Raw genomic sequence first — 20,613 nt, 5'->3', positions numbered from 1 at the left:
TATTTAAACAAGCTGATTTTCAGTGGATTATATAACTAAACGATTTTTTTTTTTTTTAGGAGGGGTACCGGGGATTGAAAGCAGGACCACCTTGTGCTTTTGAGGCAGGTGGTGCACCACTGGGCTAAATCCCCGGCCCTAAGTGATTCTCCTTGACTCCTTCCTGAGATGGTTTTGTGTTCTAATTGGTGATAACTTCAAGGCTTTCTGTTCTTGACTAGTTTATCATTTAGCTGTTTTCATTTTGACTTCTGTGCATATGTGTGGCAACTGGCACCAAGTCTGAGTAAATAATAGTGGAAATGCGTCCTGCTTTTAAAACAAGAAAACTAAAAATACTAAGAGCCATCATAGAAAGGATGGTTAGCCTTGTTAACATATACTGCATTTATTTTGGGGTGATGGGAAGAACATCCAGTTGTTACAGCATTTTTCAGAAACATTTAAAAAACATTCATTAATCCTAAATAATAATTGACATTCCTTGAGCACTCTCTGTGTGTTAGGTCCTGTGCTAAACCTTTACATATACTATCTCACTTAATTCTTGTGATAACTCTATGATGTAGATACATTTATTACCTCACTTTACAGGTGAGGAGTAAGAGAGGATGAGAATTTGCCTGCTTTTCACATAACAAGTCAGAGGTAGAGCAAGGCCATGGTAGAAAGTGCAGGAAATCATGCTACCCCTCAGGGAAGCACAGAGATCTTGCATAGAGTCCCTAAGTAAGATTTAGCCCTTGGTTTACATTATGAAGTGGTTGAGGACCTGGGAGGTTGAAGTAGTCAGCAGTTTGACTCCATAACCCATGTTCTTAGCCTTTACCTTGTCAAGTTCCCTAAAATAGTATCAATGAAAGTTTAAGTTAACTTTAAGAGCTGTAGTGTTAGTATCTGGGGTGTTTAAATAATGATGATCTCAAATATTCCTTGGGGTAGACACAGGCTTGTTTTCATTCATCTTTAGTACTAGAGGTTCAGCCCAGAAGAATTGAGACTTAGTTGATATTCATAAAATAAATGTTGATGAAGTCCTGCTAAAAGATTTTCCAATCTCACTTGAGGATACCATGTTTGAAATTATTTATTTATTTATTTTTAGTACCTGGGATCGAACTCAAGACCTTGTGCTTGCCAGGCAGGCGTGGCACCACTTAGCTAAATCCTTGGCCCTGAAATAGTTTATTTTTGTGTATATGAACAATTTCATTACTTGGTAACAAAAATATTGGGTCATTTCTTCACAGTCTTATGGAAATTGTTTTGCACATGTGTTGGTGAAGAGGTCATACTTTAACTTTACAAAGAGTTCCCCTTGAACTTAAAAATATTGATATACAATATAAATGAATTATTTCTAAAACTTTGTATTTTATTTTTTAGTTTCTTACTGATGGAATGCTGGTTAGGGAAATGATGCTTGATCCATTGTTAACGAAATATAGGTAAGTGTTTTTCCTATGATAACTTCCTGAAGGTTTCAAAGTCCACAAATAGATTTAGAAGCAGTTATGTGACTAGGTGAAATTCTCATCTCTGCTCAGTTGGCCCAGAACTTTTCTATTGACCTTTGCTGTTTCAACCCTTGACGTTTTTCTCAGAATTTAGAGATCAGGTCCCTGCAGACAGCTAACAGTGGACACCTGAAGTAGACAAATGTGAATGAATGAAAATCCCTGTCATCATTCAAGCAGCCTCTGTCCCATCTCAGGATAGATAGTGACTGCAGAGTCATAGCATGGCAGAGAACTAACTGGGCAGTGTTTTGTGAATGCATTACACAAAGTCTAAATAATTATTTCTCACTTTCTCCCTCTCTGAGTCTTTGTCTATCACACCCAATGTTAAGGTTGTATCTCAAGTCTGTAGTATTCTGAAAGAGGATGTCCCATTTGACCCCCTGATACATGTGACCAACCTGACACTTTGTCTCTATAGCATAACAGTCTTAAGGTAGTTGGACTTTGTTATGATGTTTATCTGTTCTGTGGTGTTATGGGTTAATATTGCTATTGAAAATCAGCTGTTAAATCCTATTGGAATCCAGTGTGGGTGGTGAAGCTTTTTTTTTTTGGGTTCCAGGGATTGAACTCAATCCTTGTACTTACAAGGCAGGTGATGGAACCACTGATTTAAATCCCCAGCCCTAAAGCATTTTAAAGATAGCAGTAAATCACCATTTTTTAAACCAAGATGAGTTGACGTCAACATTTTTATTAGCCTAAGAATTACCTCACTGTTAAGAATGACTACTTTTCTTTCGATTTGAGGTGATTGTATGAAAGCTCAGTACTCAGAGGTGCTTTGGGATGGGACTGTGTAGGGTGGTTGCTGTGGTGCTCACAGGGAGTGTCCTCGTTCTTAGTGTCATCATGTTGGATGAAGCCCACGAGAGGACCTTGTACACCGACATTGCCATTGGCTTGCTAAAGAAGGTATGACTCCACTGCCAGAGGTTCTTGTTTTGCTTTGTTTTGGGGGTGGGGATTTGAGTCAGGGTCGCACTATGTAGTTAAGGCTGGCCTTGAACTCAGAGTGATCCTCCTGCTTCTACCTCCCGGGTGCTGGGATTAGATGTGCACCACTGCACCCAGCTAGAGTTTTGTATTTGTGTCTCTGTATTTTACTGTCTGATTCAGCAAATAACCATAGCAGTTTGGAAAATCTAACAAGGTACTAAGGAAAAAAAAAGAGTCATCTGTCATCTTACCCATCCAGAAATAAAATCACTCTTAGAACACTGATGTGTTCTTTTCTATGTGTACATGCATCTGTTTTGGCCCAGTGGGTATTGGATTGTATGTGGTAATTTGTGTTTTGTACATTTGTTTTCACATTATGTTAAGATCATTTCTTTGTGTCATTAAATATTCTTTGAAGACATTATTTTTAATAACTACATAATCACTTGTCTCTGCCATAAGGTATTTAGTTCTTCTACTGTTAGGTATTTATATGGCCTTCAGATTTTAAATACTGCAAGTGCTTTTGTAGTGAGCACCTGTAATTAAGTATGTTGTGTTTTTGTTTCTTTGTTTTTTCTTTTTATGTTTTTCTTAAGGTTTCAAACATACCCCAGAATGGCGAGAGGATTATAATGAACTCCATGCCCATTATCTGGCTGCCACAATTACAGCTCATGGCTAATTTTGTTTTATCCTTATTGCTACACTCTCTATCCCTATTCCTGACTGTTGTTTTTGGACAAATTCCCAGTGACAGAGTAGAAAGCAGTGGTATTAGTAATTAAAATCACAGGTCCTGGATCACACTGCCTGGGTACAAATTCTTTGGTGATTTTACTTATCTTCAACCTGAGGTTAGGAGTCTCTATTGCTGTGCTAGGACACTGGGTATATGGCAGCCACTGTCCATCTGTGGCTATGTATGTTTAATTTTTTTTCTTTTTTATTGAGTTTATTGGTACTTTTAAAGTACACAGTACAGTTACATTCATCACTGGGATCTCGTACCTTTATATGAATGTTTAATTAATTAAAGTAGGTAGAATAAAAATTTAAAAATTCAGTTCCATGTTCACACTGGCTTTTTTAAAGGTCTTTGTAGCTATGTGTGGTGAGTGGTCATTACCGTGTGGATAAGGAGCCTCTTCATCACTGAGGAGAGTTCTGTTGAACAAAGCTACCCTGCATCATCCTTTGGTATGTGGCTTAGATAATGTAAAACTCTTAGGGTGGCATCACAACTAGACCATGAGGTGTGTTTGTGAAAATAAGAAAGAAACACACATGCTAGAAGCCTGTCACAGCTGTCGGGGATGTGGTCTGGATTTCAGATGCTCCTGACCTCCTAACCTAGGCATCTTTGTGCAGTGCATATGCTATCTGACTGTGCACAGGGGCTGTGGAGTAGTGTATGACTTGGGGTATTTAGATGCTAGTATTATCGTTACTTGCGTTATTGTTTTGTTACTGGCAAAAGATGAGATTTTTTGATACTTGTGAGAAATTTTCTTACCAGGTTATTGCTTTCTCAGAGACAGTCATGAGGGCCTGTTTCATATCTTTAACAAACTGAATATTAGCATTGGAAAATAAATCCTTGGGATGTGATTGGTGAAGAATAAATCCTCTTTGTTGTTACATATTTTGCTAAAGTTTATTTGATGATTTCTCCAGTGTCTGTTGATTATCTTTCTTTGAAAAAACTGTTAATATCTATATTGCTGTTTTAGTGCTATTATTTATTTGCTTTTAATATACTTTTTTTTGGGTACACAAAAGCACGTTACCCTTGGTTTTGCTTTAATTCATTACTTTAAAAAATATTTCTTGTAGAGGTACAAGATCCCAACAATGAATGTAACTGTACTGTATCCCTAAAATGTACCAATAAACTCAATTAAAGCTGAAAAAAAATATTTCTGTCATTGTGTTTGTGAATCACACTGAATTTTATAAGGAGGTTATCTTAGAAAGCATTTTTGCTTCTTTCTTTGGTATTACAATTTTGTTTTATTGGTACGTGTTTGCAGTACATAATGAGCACATTCTGTATGGGGAAAGTTCATAAGACATCTTAATTCTTTTTTCATCTTCCTTCCCTCCATCTCTTGAGCACTTTCCCATCTGTCAAAGATATATCTCTCTATTTCCTATTGTCTTTTATTTTTTTTTGTTTGTATTGTGGTTTTTTCTTTTTTTTTTTGGTACCAGGGATCAAACTCAGGCTTGTGCTTGCAAGGCAGGCAGTGGAACCACTGAGCTAAATCCCTGGTCCCTGGGTTTTTCTTTTCTTTTTTTTTTATTTTGGTACTGGGGATCGAACTTGGAACCTTGCACTTGCAAGTCAGGTGGCAAAACCAATGAGCTAAATCCCTGGCCACCCTGGGTTTTTCTTATAAGAGAAAGAAAGCATGGAATATTTAAGTTCATGTGTTTGATTTATTTCACTTAGCATTATGGCCATAAGGTGCATCCATTTTCCTACAGATAACTCAAGTTTATCCTTTATGGCAAAGAAGTACTTTATTGTGTGTAAATACCACATTTTTTTTACCATTCATTTATTAATGGACATATAGGCTGCTTCCAAGATTTAAATTGCTCTAAGCATAGGTATGCATGTGTCATTGTAATATGATATCTTAAGTCTTGGAAAGATACCTAAAAAGGGATTAGCTGGGTTGAATGGATAATGTATTTTTTTATACTTTTGACCATGTGTGTATACATAGATTCATACTATCCCAAAATTTGTCAGGGAAAAATGGTTTCATTCTCAGCTAATTCATATTCAGATTTTAAAGTCTATTTAGATGTTGTATAAAGTTCTTGTTAGCTTTGTTGTTGTTGGAGACAGAATCTTACTGTGTAGTCCAGGCTGTCCTTGAACTCGGAGTCCTCTTTCTCAGTCTGCCAAGTGCTGGGATTACAGGCATGTGTCCCTTGACCCAGCTGTATTAACTTTCATTTTAGAAAATTTCATACAATTGCAAAATTGGGATAGTATGATCTCACTTTTACTTGTGACTTTAGCAATTACTGATTTGTGGTCATTGTTTCAATTGATAAGGTCCCCCTCCCAATGTACACACTGTACTATTTTGAAGTAAATTTCAGATCTCAAATTATTTCATCTATAAACATTATAGTGTTATCATTGTTTCTTAATGCCTTCTTTGATAGATTCAGAAAAAGCGGGGAGACCTTCGACTTATTGTAGCTTCAGCTACTCTGGATGCAGAGGTAAAAGCAAAAGCATTTTTCTTCCTACTTTTCCTGTGTGAACATGGAAATTATTGGGCATATCTTTGATAAGTGACCTGTAGCAAGAGGTCATCTTTGGCAGAATGGCCTGCCATCCTTCTAGGGCCATCTGCTGTCCTAGATTCCACATGATCACAGGATCCTCCTTTTCAACTTGTGGGTGGAAATTAGCCTATAATTAAACAAGTTCATGGTTACCTACTTGTCTCGTTTCTCTGCATGCTACTTCTCTCCCACATAGGCAGCTTCTTTTCATTACTTTTTTTGGTGTGATACTGTATTTCTTGAATTTATGATGATAGTATAAATATATTTAGATGCTTTTGTACAATTGAAGTTTACCCTGTACATACAGTTATTTCATTGTTAAAATTTATTATGATGTTTACATTGTTTTTCTCTCTTGACGACCATTATTTTAGTTCAAACCCTGGTTCATCTCAATAAATATTTTTGGCCACTTGTTATTTATGTATTTTAAGCACTGTACTAGCTCTGGGTGATTCCTACACCCCAGACTCCTGGAGGTAAGCAGGCACACAAATAGATGTTTACTCTTTAGTGTGTTTAAGGTGCTAAGGCAGCCAAAGAGAGAGCTCTTAACCCCAGTTTGCTAGGGAGTCCAGAAACTTTCTCTAAGCAGGTGACATCCATGATTGGCTTTTTCTGAAAGGTGCACAATACCTTTCCAGAGGGACAGAGGTGGGAAGAGCTCCCTAAGCATGCTCAGAACCACAATAGTGAGAAACTGAGTTCAAGGTGCTTCAGGTCCTGCCTTGCTTGCCAGGCCTCCAAAGCTGATTTATCCCCTGTCAACAGCTCTGACTTCATCTCTTTCCACTCTCTGCAGTGCTCCCTCCATTCTAGCCATACTGATCTCCTTGCTGTTCCATAGAAAGAATCAACCACATTTCTGTTCTGGAGGTGGAGTAGGGCTACTTTCTAGACCATTTCCCCTACAGATAGCCTTATGGCTCTCCCATCATTTCATTGCAGTACTGGTCAGACTGTCTCCTTATCAAAAACTGCCCCTATTGCTCTCTGTCTTCTTCGGCTGAATTTCTGTGTTTGTGCTTAGCACTTGGCACATCCTAACTTCATATGCATTATCCAAGTGTTTGTTTATTTGTCTCTTATCACTAAAATGTAAGCTCTGTGAAGTTTTGGACTTTGTCTTACTCATGTTTTTATCCCTGCTCTGTGCCTGGCACTGAGTAGGTACCTGGATTGAATATATTTTAATTAAACAAGAATATGAAGAATGCAGTAGGAGTTCTATGGTAGAAATGCTTATAGCCAGAGGAGGGTGGATTCCATTGTGCACCTGGTTGGGAGCCATGGAGGGCAGTGACTTCATCATATTTGAGTTCTAGAAAGATCATTCTGTGTGTTGTATAAAAGACTCAATAGCAGAAGTGAAGACATCAGCCAGGAGGCCACTTCTGTAATACAGATGAGATGTGAAGAAGGTCTGGCCCCTGGCTTCTCTTCTCTTGGTCTTCTTGAGGCTTCAGGAAGTTAATGCAAACAACTTGGATAGATTAGAAGAAGCTCAGGGCCGGGGATTTAGCTCAGAGGTTCAGTGGCTGTTCGATCCCCGGTACCAAAAAAAAAAAAAAAAAAAAAAAAAAAAGAAGCAGCAGCAGCAGCTCAGTACGATTAAGAGAGATATCTGCGTGTGTACCCAGGCTATTTTCTTACACTTTTTCACAGCCTGTTTTAGGGCTGGCTGTGAGAGCTTTTGAATTAGAGCTCCTGTTACCTTCATTAGTGGGTTCTCATCTCCTTCTTCATGGTGTCTGCTGGAATCCTGCTATGAGGACCGTCCTTGACTTCACCTCTAATTCCCTTCTCCATGACAAAGTTGCACAGACCATCTCTGTTTTACCTCTGATCTTCACTTCTTTCTCTCTCCTTAAAAAATTCTCCATTATATTTAAAAATTGCTCCAAACAGGTTTTGTTGCAATGAAGACTATAATGTCCAAGTCTTTTCTTAAAACCATTGCTAATTAATATTTACTAATTGATCACAATTGCCTTTTGTTCTCTTTTGGTGAGGCATAAAGATTTAAAACATAGCCTCTTTCAGTATGATGCAGTTCATGTTCTGCAAGTGTCTTGACTTTTGTTTGTTTTTTAAACAAACATTTTGGTTTTGGTTTTTTGAGACAGGGTCTCACTATGTAGTTGAGACTGACCTGGAACTCACTATGTAGCCCAGGCTGGTCTCGAACTCACAGTGATCCTCCTGCCTCAGCCTCCTGAGTGCTGGGATTACTGGAGTGCGCCACCACGCCCTGCTTAAACAAACATTTTGGGAAGGCAGAATGTAGGAGGTTTGTTATACCTCAGTAGGTGGTGCTGCAGGGCATGCTGGGACTTCATCAGCACTCAGCTTGGCCTGTGGGGAGGTAAAGTCCTTCATTCCATCCTTACCTGAGAATCAGTGTGTGGATCTGTCCTGGGTGAGGGTGTGGGATGGATAGGTCCATGTGGGTGTGGTATGTGAGTTCATACTTGAGAGTAAGAGGGCGAGTAAGAGAATATAACTGGGCTGAAGAAGGCAAGAGTGAGGAGCGTTGTGTAGGAGTGGAAGGAGAAGGGTATGGTTTAAGTAGGAGTTTCATCTGGAGGCCCAGGGGTGCCCAGAACCCATACCTGACCCCAGCTGCTGGGTCTGTGGATGGCAGACTTAACTCCAAACTTCCTAGAGGGAAAGGGCTCCTGGTTTCACTCGGGCTGGGTACCACGCATACAGATGTCGATATCAGTGACTGCAAGCAGGAGGTGGAGACAAGCAGGGTGTGATGGGGGCTGATCAAATAATTACCTAGATTGATTAAGCTGCTCTGTTACTGCAAGCTCAATGAAGTGAGCAATTACACACAAGAGCAGATGTAATTACAGAATATTTCTTGACCATTGTTTCTTGTGGTTCTGTTTTTCTTATTTGCTCTTATCCAGATGGCAGAGAATATGGTTGCTGACAATTCCCAGTCTTTTGTCCCAGGTCCAACTACTTGGATGGAAACTAATTTATCTCCAGATTCCTGGAGTGGGAACCTGGGGTCAGCTTGCCAACCTGGGTCAATCTGCGTGGACCAGCGGCTGCTGGCTGAGGGTGGGTGTGATGAGTAGACTTTCTTCTACTCTATTCATTCAGGGAGGAGCAGCTACCAGGGCAGGAAACCATGGTGAGGTGGAAGACAGCCCACATCACTTACACTGCAATGCACAGACTGTGCTGTTCCTTTGTATTTTATGTTTCTCACTGTGTGTCTGTGTCATGCCTCCACCTGTGAGCCCCACTCAGACTCTTCTTTTCCCTGTGTGTGGAACTCATTTCACTATCGCATTTTCTTGATTCTGCCTTAAGATTCATATACTGTTGATACTATATCGTTTGTTTTTATTTTTATTTTATATTTCCAAATGAAGATGAACGATAAAGATACCAAATATAAGGATCCTGTGCCTTTGCAGTATACACTGCATTGTTTTTTGTGAAAGAGTAACTCCCTATCTCTGCACATCAGCACCATGTATTCTTAAGCAGCTGAGATGTAGCCACCCACTCCAACATCAGCAAGGCATCACCTCTCTTCCCATTCTCCATGCCTGCTTGGTAACATGTAGCTCTGACCATTGAGCCCTTCCTGAAGGGCTCTGCCTGCAGCTTATGGGGTCCTGCCATCTTCCCTCCCCTGCCTCCTTGATGGTGCATTCTCGGCGCCTTTTATAGCTGCCCTTCCTCCTTGAAGCTGCCCACCACTGTGACCTCAGGTCAGCTTTGTGCTTGTAGCAGCCTTGATTGTGCTCCTGTGTCCCAGCCTTTGCTGTCCATGTGCTGACTAGTCAGAGACCACCAAAACTCATAGCTGTGACTCTCAGGTTCTGTCTCAGCTCCTTTCTCATGCTCATAGTCATTCGGGCCCAAGACTTCCACCACCGATTTAGGAAGATTTCACCCCTGATTAAGAAGTAGTTCTATTCCTCTCACACAGACGTGTGCACAAGCTCACTGATTGTCAGGTCCTGTCCTGGCAGCTGTGCCTCTGGAATGCTTTGCTTGAATCCATGCTCTCATCCTCTCCCCTGAGCTGTTAATAGTTCCCTTAATTAGTCCACTTGCCTATAGTTTCTCATTTCTGCTGTCTCCAGAATGGCCACCTGAGTCCAGTGTCTAGTACTATATCTGATAATATCAAGCCCATCCTTACTTCCCTAGTCTTGCACATCATAGCATGGCGTTTGGGCCCTGTCAGATACTTGCAGTCCCTTGCTGAAACCTGTTGTAGGAGAGACCTGTGCTGTGGACTCTCAAACATACTTTGCTTGAACCTTGCAACAACATTGCAGTTTATCCATTTTATAGGCAAGAGATAATTTAAAGGTGGGCAGCCTGCTTAGATGGTGGCCTCTCACCTGTCAGGGCCGTCTTTATGTCTTAGCCCACGTCCTGAGCCAGTAGTAACCTTCTTCATCTTTTAGGACTCAGTCAAGGAAGAGAGCTGCCTCCCTGAAGCCTTCCCTGCAAGCAGTTGACTGTTCTCTCAGACTATAAATTACAGTTCCTTTGTGGTTGGATAGGCATTCTTTAGGTAATCTTGTGATAAGTTTTTTGCATATCTGCCTTCTCTGGACTATTTATTTTTTGTTTTGTTTTGAGGCTTTTTTGAGACAGGATCTCTCTGTAGTTTAGGATGGCCTTGTACTCACTAGGTAGCCCAGACAGGCCTGCAATGAGTGGTGATCTTCCTTTCTCAGCCTCCTGAGTGCTGGGATTATAGATGTGCCCCCCCCACCTGTTTATTTTTTAGCGGGTGGGGTGGGGAATCTATTTTCATTCGTGCCTATGCTCTGCATGTTATAGGGGTTCAGGAGCACTGAAGTGACTTGAAGGAAATTGACCCGAAGGGAAAATGAAAGGTGGTACTGTGTGGTGCCCTTTCTTGGTGTGAGACACTTAGATGTCTATGTTGCTTCTTGCCTGACACAGCCTTGGGTGAATGTGTAGCTTGCCAGTGTATTGTTAAATCCAGTGGGTTCTTTTGGAAATTCTGCCATGCCTGTTCACTTTTGCTTGCTGCCATTCACAGTGCTTTTGGGATTTAGCATTCCTAGAAGCAAGGATAGGCATGTTTTGTAAACAGCATATAGGGAAATAAAAGTAAAGCCTTGCAATTACATAGTCAGACCTTAGGGGGTCAGAGATTTTGCTCAGTGGTGCCGCTATCTGCCTCGTAAGCACAAGGACCCAGGTTCCATTCCTGGTACCAAAAACCAACCAACCAAACAAACAAAAACTGTTACATAGCCAGACCTTAGGGAAAGTGGAATAGCTAGGGAGTAATGGTCATTCAGAATCAAATAACAGAGCACTCCCCCAAACTGGATATCTGTGTCCTTTCAGCATCCGGCACCAGTAGCTTCCTGTCTAGTGTAAAGTTACCTGCCAGTGTAGTTACTCAGTCCCTCAGTTCTTCTGTCAGTTTCCCGTATATCTTGGGGACACTCTCTAGTAGGGGATGTTTAGTGGTGTCTCCTGCTGTCATCAGCCAGAGCTTTCAGCCCTGACCTATGCTGCAAGCCTGGTGCCCAAGTGCCATTGAGTAGGATGTGACCATCATTTTGATAGAAATTGCCGTGAACCACTTCTCCCAACAGGGTACTATGGAAGTGTCAGGGAAGGATATGATGGGTGACCTTCCTCGGGCAGAGCATTGTGTGAACTTCTGCAGGGCATGTAAGGTGGAGGAAGCACCTTCTCTCAAATCTTTAGGGAAAAATACCTGCTGTTCGCAGAAGTAAAAGTTTTCTTTATAAATAGACAGTCTTGTTGGATTGGATCTATGCCTTCTACATTAGAGGTACACATCCATCTGATTCAACCTGTATTAAACTTGAATCACACCGTTGATCTAATTTTTAGTTAAATAAAATAGTATAAGAATAAAATAAGTAATACATTTACATGTTAACTGAGATGTGTCACTGACTGTAGTTTTGAAATATAATCTTTATTATTTTTATCAAACTTTTAGTGGGTCTATCATTGAAATATGCTTCCCCATAATGTCAATAAGAAAAACAAATTTTAAAAATTGTTTTGCAATGTATAATTGGTGTTAAATGTATCCAATCCCTGTTATCCACCTCTTCTCTTCTAGTTTTATATTTTTTCATTGCATGACATACTGTGAACCTTTTTTTGTGTGTGTGAAAGAGAAAGAAATAAATAAATGATTGTTTTTTTTTTTTTTTTTTTTTTAGAAATTTCGGGATTTCTTTAATCAGAATGAAACCAGTGACCCAACCAGAGATACATGTGTGATCCTTACAGTGGAAGGGCGAACATTTCCGGTGGATATCTTTTATCTACAAAGGTTTGATGGTGCTTGATTCTTGATGATGGTGATTAGAAACCTGGGGTTATGGTGTGGAATGACAGAGAAGTGCACCTGCTCGCAGCTCAGGGTGTTGAGGAGCATGTTGGCATCTCCTGCCATCAACAGAATGTTCTGAAACTGTGCTCAACACCATTGCTGCATTTATTTTAAACTCTTGACAGAAGCATGCAAGTTTGTATGAATTTGTGGTCAGTAACTCAGTTGGAAAGAGCAAAGTGGTGAAAGGTTGAAAGGGGGGAGGGGCTCGAAAGTGCTGAACTTGGGTGTCCAAGGATGCCCACTAGGGAGGATAGTATTGGTGATTTGAGTCATTTTGCTCTCAGCTCTCTGTATCTTAGCGAGAAGGCCTGGTTGGTACTTTTCAGAGAAGCCCTTTGGGGCAAGAAAGGGGCTAATCTTATTCCCGTAGGTGAACAAAGATCAAGGCCAGGTGCAGTGGCTGATAAATCCAAAGCTGTGAAGCTGACTTCTGAGTTGCCTTAGCCTGCAGAGCATGTCTGCCAGCTCTGTTCACCCAACTTGTTTGTGTTGCCCATGGCCAGGAGGGAAAATGGGCTGGGAAGAGGTGAACCTCAGCACTGGCACCACAACCCTAGTTTCCTGGCCTGGCATCTTTGCATGCATAAATAGCACATCTATGTATATATGGATATGTAATCTTTATTTTATTTTGCAAATATAGGTATAAATCTTAGCAATTATGGATTATTTTTTAATGCTTTTTAAAAAAAGAAGAAAATAATGAATATTTATTATACTTGTATATATGCTAATTACCTGCTGGGCAAGCCCAAACTAACTTGAGGTCTCACTGTGAGATTGTTAGAGTAATTGACTTCTAATTAATGAGGATATTCCAATGATAAATTTATCTCATATATCTTTTCAGTCCTGTTCCAGATTATATCAAATCAACTGTGGAAACTGTGGTGAAAATTCACCAGACAGAGGGAGATGGAGACATATTAGCTTTCCTTACTGGCCAGGTAATTCCTTTGGACTTCTGTGATGAACAGACATGTTACAGCAGCACTTGTTCCTTTGCCTCTGGTTAAATATTATTCCAGAGTGGGACATCTGATTAAAATTCATGAATCTGACCCAAATTAAAATATTGATTCCAACTTTTACTGTCAGTGTGATAAAATGACATTGCTTCAGAATTAATAGAGTGCTATTACTTAGACATTTATTTCATATTTGTTCTATTTTATATTTACTTAACTGTATAAAAAAATGTTGGGTTTGATGTCATTCATTTAACAACTGGATTGTCCAGAAGTCGATTAGTTTCTCCCTGTTCAATCTGAAGAGGCTAAACTATATTTTAAATTTATCAGCTGATTCCAAAATAAATTAGATAGTTGAGCCATTGGGCTATTTTGTTTGCTTACATTGAGTAGTACATTAGATGCATTTTGCTGTCTGCTTATTGCTGCTGCTGCAAACCCCATGTCCCGTGACATCTTTATAGCTCATTCTGAGGGTGGTAAGTGGCCATGTTACTGGAAAGACAACTAAATAAACCCAAGTGCTGCCTCAAGGTTATAACACTGTTCAGAATTACCCTCTTCCAACTGTAATCTTTTCCACTGCCAAATATTTTCTGTGCTTGGTCTTTTCTGGGGAAAGCTTATAATGATTTTATTGGCTACAACTTGTCCATGTGCATAACAAGGCTTTGTTTGCTGTAGTACATATAAACTGAGTAAACTAGTCACTGTAAAAAAAGTTATTGATAATTCTGTTACCTGCAGATAGTTTAGTTTTAGTAATTAATGTTACAGTTAGACATTTTCATTCCTTTGGCACAGTAGCATCTGATTAAATATTATCCTAGAGTGGGACATCTGATTAAAGTTCATGAATCTGACCCAAATTAAAATCCTGATCCCAACTCTTATTATCTCAGTGGATAAAATGACATGCCTCAGATTGATCTTCATTTCTTGGGTTCCTGGTTCAATGTTTAGGAAGAAGTAGAAACTGTTGTGTCTATGCTGATTGAGCAGGCCCGGGCACTGGCTCGCACTGGGATGAAGAAACACCTCAGGGTTCTCCCAATGTATGCAGGACTACCTTCCTTTGAACAAATGAAGGTGTTTGAAAGGGTATCACGCAGTGTGAGGAAGGTAAGACTATCCTGCTAACAAAGGGTGTTTCCAGCCATTTATAATCATATTGGTGCCCCTTTAGCATGCACTGAAAAGATTTTTTTTTTAAATGAAGCTAAGCTTGCAAAATAGGAATCTTTTTTGTAGAATTTCAGGCCCATGTTTCTGTGTAGTAGATCTTAAAAGCATACAGTAAATAATGTATTGTGACAATTTCTAAACCTGCCCCAAAGAAGGTTAATTTAGAGCAGGTGGCAGGTGACTTCTGTTTGCTTCTGTTCCTGCCTGTCTTATATTTCTCATGATGTGATACTACCTTGGCTTAAAGGACTGCCTTGGTGATTTGTGGTCAGTCAGGAACAATAGATAAGTTACTACCAATGATTTCTGAATCATTTGTTATGAGTATCAGTTTGCCTGTAGAGCCAAGTTTAAATCAATTAATTCAAGGTGTGGCTTAGAAATATTTAACCTTGAAATTGGGGTGGGGAAGGGTGTGATGGGAAGAAACACGGTTAGAAGGAGCCATCTGTCAGCTAGCCTCACTCCTGCTCCTGTCCCCTAGGGCTTTTCTGTTCTCTTCATTCAGTTAGATTGGGAGTTCACAGTAGGTGGCAGAGAGTAAAATCGGTGAGGGCTGTACTGAGAAGCCATTCCCAGTTTTGGGCCACTTGGAAGAGGGTACCCACTGGCTTGGTCATTGGGACGGGGCACAGTCAAACACGAATTGCAGCCTGCCCCTTAGGAGACCTGGATTTCACCCCAGAGTTTCTGTGTGCTCCAGGATAAATTACTTAACCTCAAGTCTTGATTTTTGTAGTTGTAAAACTTAAATAGTAACAACTTTTAGATAGATGGTTTTATAATATAAAACCTTAGCTCTCTGCCATATAAACATGTTCAGGAGATTTTATGAAAAAAGTTCTGTTATTTATTTATTTATATTTTCTATATCCTTTCACTTAAAACCCTCCAGTAGCAGCAGCACCCAGTGTATTTGGAGTAAAATACAAATACTTCAGAGTGGCCCACAGACTGCACTTGAGCTGGGCCTCATGCCAGTCCTTCGGCTCATCTCATACGTATTTTGTATGATGGCTGCACAGGTGATTTCTTCTTTTCCTTGAGCGGTAGCTTCTGCTTAGATCTCTGGCTTGCTGTTACTTAGGTCTCAGTTCATAGTCATCTTTCAGAGAGGCTTTCCCTGGCTATCCAATGTAAAGGAGCATGGCCCGTTGTTATGTAAATACTGTATATCACATATTACCAGGTTGTATTTTTTTCCTGGTATTTGTCTCACTTTGAAGTTATACATTCATTTTCTTTACCATGTTTCCTCTCCAAACACTAACAGTAGAATGTAAACTTCAGAAGAGTAGGGTTTCATTTGTCTTGTCCGTCCTATAAGAACCAAATGCAGACCCTCAGAAAATGTGAAGGAAAATATGAATATACTTATACAACATCGAGGTTTACCTTGGTTGTACAAAAAAGAAAAAGTAACATTGTTGAATACCCTGTAACTGTACTGTATTAGGTTTTAATTACTTTATGTATATATCTTAATTTCTTCAGCAACCTTGGGGGAGATGGTTAATATTCTTAGGTACTGATGCCCAAGGAGTTAAGGAACTTGTCTGGGATCATAGGATTCTGAAGAATTCCAGCCTAGGCCATCCAACTCTGAAACTTCTACTGCTAATAATATACCGTTTTAGTTCCTTTCTTGCAGCTGGGACACAATATTCAACATCTACAATTTAAAGGAGTAGAGGTTTATTTTGGCTTACAGTTTCAGAAGTTTCAGTCCATGGCTTGGTAGAGGGGCTTACTGTGGAGGAAAGTTGCTTATATCCTGGTTGCCAGGAACAAGCGAGGGAAAGGAGGAGCCAGGGAGGGAGATACACCCTTCTGGCTTACTCCCCTACTGACTTGCCTTTTCCAACCACCACAGGTGGTGCCTGTGTCCCAGGCATGAGCCAGCAAGCAGGACTTGGTGGGTACAGTCCACCTCCTAATAGCACAAAAGCTGTGAAGCCATTAGTCAGTTAATCCACTGATGAATATAGTATTCCCGTAATCCAATCATCTTCCAGAACCCCATCTTGGGACACGTGAGGCTTGTGCAGGCCATTCTAGAGTTAAACCATAACATGCTAAACTCCCTTGCAGATTCATGGCATTTGAAATATCATTACATCTGTAGAATTTTTAACTATTTAAAGTGAAAGAATAAAATGATATTTCTTATTTCTGTGGGAAATGTAGGTGATAGTGGCCACCAATGTGGCAGAAACCTCCATTACAATCAGTGGCATTGTTTATGTGATTGACTGTGGCTTTGTGAAGCTTCGAGCCTACAATCCCAGGACAGCTATTGAGTGCTTGGTGGTGGTGCCTGTGTCCCAGGCATCAGCCAACCAGCGAGCAGGACGTGGTGGGCGCAACCGCTCGGGAAAGTGTTACCGCCTTTATACAGGTTAGTATGGCCTTCCTTTAGGGGTTTTGACTTTCTGACAATTAGCCTGGGTATTGGATAATATAGCACATACTTATCTCTTGTGGCTGAACTTAACAGAAAATCCACCCCTCCCTCCAGACCCCTGAGTGATCTGGCTCCCACTGCCTTCCTCACTTTAAGCACAGCTCTTTTTTCTTAAACTCATCATTGGCTAAAGCTGCTTCTGTAATTTCTCTTGTCTGCTGTCCCTGTTCGAACCTAATTTCTGGACCTAGGCTCTCCTGTGGCCATGTGGCCCTGTTGTGTGGTCTTTGTGTCTCAGATTCTTACCTTTCCCTATCTTAAAAGGTAGTTTTCTTATTCTGAGATCCCTGAATCCTTTGGGACCTCACACTGGGTTCTGATACATCTTTGCTGAGCTAGGATGAGGATCTGTCCTGAGACTCTTTCATAGCAAACAAATAGTTGGCAAACTCCTGCTCTATGAGAAACGCTGTGCTAGGTTCTGAGGAAGCAAAATTAAATCCTGACAAAGATAGTCCCTTGAGAAGCTTTCTTCCCAGTTTGGAAATAGCCTTAACCAGAGATCACATACCTAAACCTAAAGCTATCCACCCCCCTTTCTCTCTCTCTGTACTTTTTTGTGGATGGGTGGATGGACAAGCACTGAAATTTTTGCTGAGTATTACAGACGTAAGTTCCAAGTGATAGTAATTCCCTCCTCTGCCCAGTATCTATCTGCAGTTTCTTATTGTCTGGTGGTTTCAGCTCTGTTGTTTATCTCTTCCTTTTCCTTTTAGTTGCCATCATCTGTATTCAGTTCTTGCCATTTTTTTTTTTTTTTTTTTGTATCAGGGATTAAACTCAGGACCTTGCACTTGTGAGGCAGGTGCAGTGCCACTGAGCTAAATCCTTGGCCTTGTCATTCTTTCAGAGTCTTGAGAATGCTAGGCAAGTGTTCAACCAGTGAGCTACATTTCTCAGTCCTCATTCTTTCTCTTAGGGAGTGTTTACCGAGTACCTGTTACATGCTGGGCATATTGTCAGGGCTTGGGGCTCTAGAGCTAGGTAAGCCATAGCCTGTGTCCACGTGGTGGAGGTAGACCCACAAACATGGCAGCATGTTACCTTGTGATAGGGTCCCTGTGGAAGAAAGGGAGCCTTGGGGAGCACAGCTCATTGTCCCGCTGCTGGAGAGCTGGGGAGCATTTCACAAGTAAGATGGTGTTCAGATGTGATCTAGGATTTGAATCCAGATGTTTTCAAAGTCTTTTTTCCTTAGACAGTTTCACTGTGTAGTTTAGGCTGGCCTTGAACTCCCTATGTAGCTCAGGCTGGCCTTGAACTTGTAGTGATCTTCTGCTTCAGCCTCTTAAATGTTGGAATTCTGGGTGTGTGCCACCATGCCCAGCTTAGAGTGTGATTTTGGAAGCCCAATAGTTGTGCAGGTGAGGGGACAGTGTTGGAGAGTAGATTTCATCACACCAGGCAGAAGAAATAGGATGTATAAATACTTGGAAGGAAAGAAAGGGACAAGGTGTATATGTCACAGGGAGGAAATAAGCAGAACCCAGACCACAGAGGTAAGGCTGCCTCTGAAGGTGCTAAGAAGAGTGGCTTGAGAGAGGAAGAACCAATACTAAGGGCAGCTTGGAATGCAGAGGAGGAGGAAGTTTCAAGGTGTGTGTGTGTGTGTGTGTGTGTGTATGTGTGTGTGTGTGTGTGTGTGTGTGTGTGTATATATATATATATATTTAATGTACTAACATTTACATAAAATAACCATGTTAAAGTGAACAGTTCAGTGGCATTTTCTGTACTCAACAATGTGCAACCACTCCCCTTTTCTAGTATGAAAACATTTCCATTTCCACGCAAAGTCCTTTCTCATTAAGGAATTTCTTCCCATTCTTTCTTACCTCCAGTCTCTGACAATCTGTTTTCTGCCTCTGAGCCTCTGTGGATCTGTTCATTTAGTATACGCTATGTGATCTTTTATGTCTAAGTTTGTTTATTGGAGTTTTCTCTTTTTCGATTTGTGCAGTACTGAACATTGAACCCAGGGCCTTCGCGTTATTTTGGCTGTTGTCATTAGTATTGCTGGGAACATGCACGTACATGTACCCTTGTATACCTGTTTCTGATTCTTTTGGGGATTGCAGGATCATATGGTAGTTCTATTTTTAACTTACTAAGGAACTTCACTTTTAAAGAGGAAATGGCAGCTATCATTTCACGTGGCAAGGAAATCATATACTATGATGTGAACGTGAGGTAAGCAAGTGGATTTGGATAAAAGCCACTTGAAGCATGAATGGTTTGAATGGAAGTGCAGTTGAGGAAGGGCCATGGAATATTAATAGGTACATTAGTGTCCCACCTTCAGGCTGCAAAGTAAACTTTCAGGAAGGCCCTCCATAGGTCTGAGCAGGCAACAGCTTTATGACTTTCCTCAATCTATCATTAGTATCTATCCTACCCAGCTGAACCATGCTGCTTTTGTGTGTGTGTATGGTGGTGGTGGTGTTAGGGAATAAATCCAGCCCTTTTTATTTTTTAAATTTTAATTTTTAAAATTTTGAGACAGGATCTTGCTAAATTGCTAGGATCTTGCTAATTTGCCCAGGTCAGCCTTGAACTTATGATCCTTCTGTCTTACCCTCCCAGGATGTTGAAATTACAGGTATGTGAACTGCGTTTGTTGAATGTATTCTCTGCTTTCCCACATCCCCCCAACTCATGCCTTTGATTCCTTTCCTTAGGCTTTTTCCTCTTTGCCCAACAGATCCTCCTTATCTCTCAAGTTGTCTCAAATAGCAACTCCTTCTGCAGCTTGAGAGGTTCTTCCGTCAGCCATGCTTTCTTCCTTTCCCCAAGCCTCTGATTCTCTTTGGTAGGATCACTTAGTGGTGCCTAGTCTGTTCCTCCTTACAGGGCAGTTTCTGGTCTTGCTCAAACCCCTGGTATTACTGAAGCTCTTCAAGGGGATTGGCTGTTTCTCCTGCAGCTTCTGGCCCAGGAATGAGGCTCTTGAGGCCTCTGTGAAGTCAGTGCTTTGAACTCCTTGGAAGCACCTGCTTTCTGTGTCTTGTCAGCAGGTCACTTTCTCATCTGATGACCTTGCTTATCTCTTTGCTAGCAGTGGGTGTGCTTGTGAAGTGTGGTTCTTGTACCAAAAAGTCCTATCCAGGGTTGTTCTTGAAATTGAAGAGAATATCCATTCAGAACTTTGTGCTGCTGCTCATCATTTAGAAACTTCCTGTTAAATCAGTGCTTTTTGCAATTTATATCGCACAGTCCATATATTGACAGTTTTCTCAAAGAAAACGCTTTTGAAGTTCTTCAATGATAGTTTGTTCTATTTCTTCATGACATCTTTGTTTTTTTGTTTTGTTGTACTAAAGCTTTATCATCTCAGTAGAAGTCAGGCCACCCTGGTGTGGAAGGAGTGTGCTTACCTGTTAAAATGTTGACTGATGTGGGAGGATTTTGTGGGTGGAGCATTCTTTAATCTGTAAGCTTTCTGATACACAAAATGATTTATCTCTTTCTTCCTCTTCTCTCCCTTCCCCCACTGTTTTTAATCCAGGTTTTGTAAAAAGATTTCTCAAGTCTCTTTTCCTCCTCATCCCTTTTCCTGACTCTCCTGTCTTGGGATCTGTTTTTTCCTGTTTGAGGTCATCTTTTGTTCTGATGGGACATACAAGCATTCATTAATCTAGTTGGGTCAGCATCAGAGTCTGGGTGTGACATTGTTCTTGCCTCATTGACTTAAAAAATGAAGTTTGGACACTTCTTGCTTTTTATAAGATTTAGTCATTTGTTATTTTCTGTTTGCAATTTTTGATGATTTATTTTAAAATTGTTCTTGGCTTTTTTTTTTTTTTTTTTTAA

At 40.5% G+C, this 20,613-nt stretch overlaps 1 protein-coding gene across 5 annotated transcripts in view; it reads left to right on the top strand.

The window, feature by feature from the left end:
- Dhx35 (DEAH-box helicase 35) overlaps positions 1–20,613 on the top strand; it is an 81,750-nt gene that overhangs the window by 30,421 nt on the left and 30,716 nt on the right. For 4 of the 5 annotated variants that reach the window (XR_783461.2, XR_783460.3, XM_010640070.3 and 1 more), the window contains exons 6-12: positions 1,387–1,448; positions 2,369–2,438; positions 5,652–5,711; positions 12,008–12,120; positions 13,034–13,130; positions 14,118–14,276; positions 16,527–16,737. Coding sequence is in view for 3 of the 5 variants with exons in the window: in XM_010640070.3 (XP_010638372.1) it covers positions 1,387–1,448; positions 2,369–2,438; positions 5,652–5,711; positions 12,008–12,120; positions 13,034–13,130; positions 14,118–14,276; positions 16,527–16,737 (772 nt within the window). In the remaining 2 variants the exon portion in view is untranslated. The remainder of the gene's footprint in view (positions 1–1,386; positions 1,449–2,368; positions 2,439–5,651; positions 5,712–12,007; positions 12,121–13,033; positions 13,131–14,117; positions 14,277–16,526; positions 16,738–20,613) is intronic. The other variant, XM_019209948.2, reaches the window with a different exon arrangement.

This window comes from Fukomys damarensis, unplaced genomic scaffold, assembly GCF_012274545.1.
Source record: "Fukomys damarensis isolate Sample0158 unplaced genomic scaffold, DMR_v1.0_HiC HiC_scaffold_22, whole genome shotgun sequence".
Lineage (NCBI taxonomy): Eukaryota > Metazoa > Chordata > Mammalia > Rodentia > Bathyergidae > Fukomys > Fukomys damarensis.
Note: the sequence above shows the minus strand (reverse complement) of the source record. Positions and strands in the feature narration are given on the sequence as shown.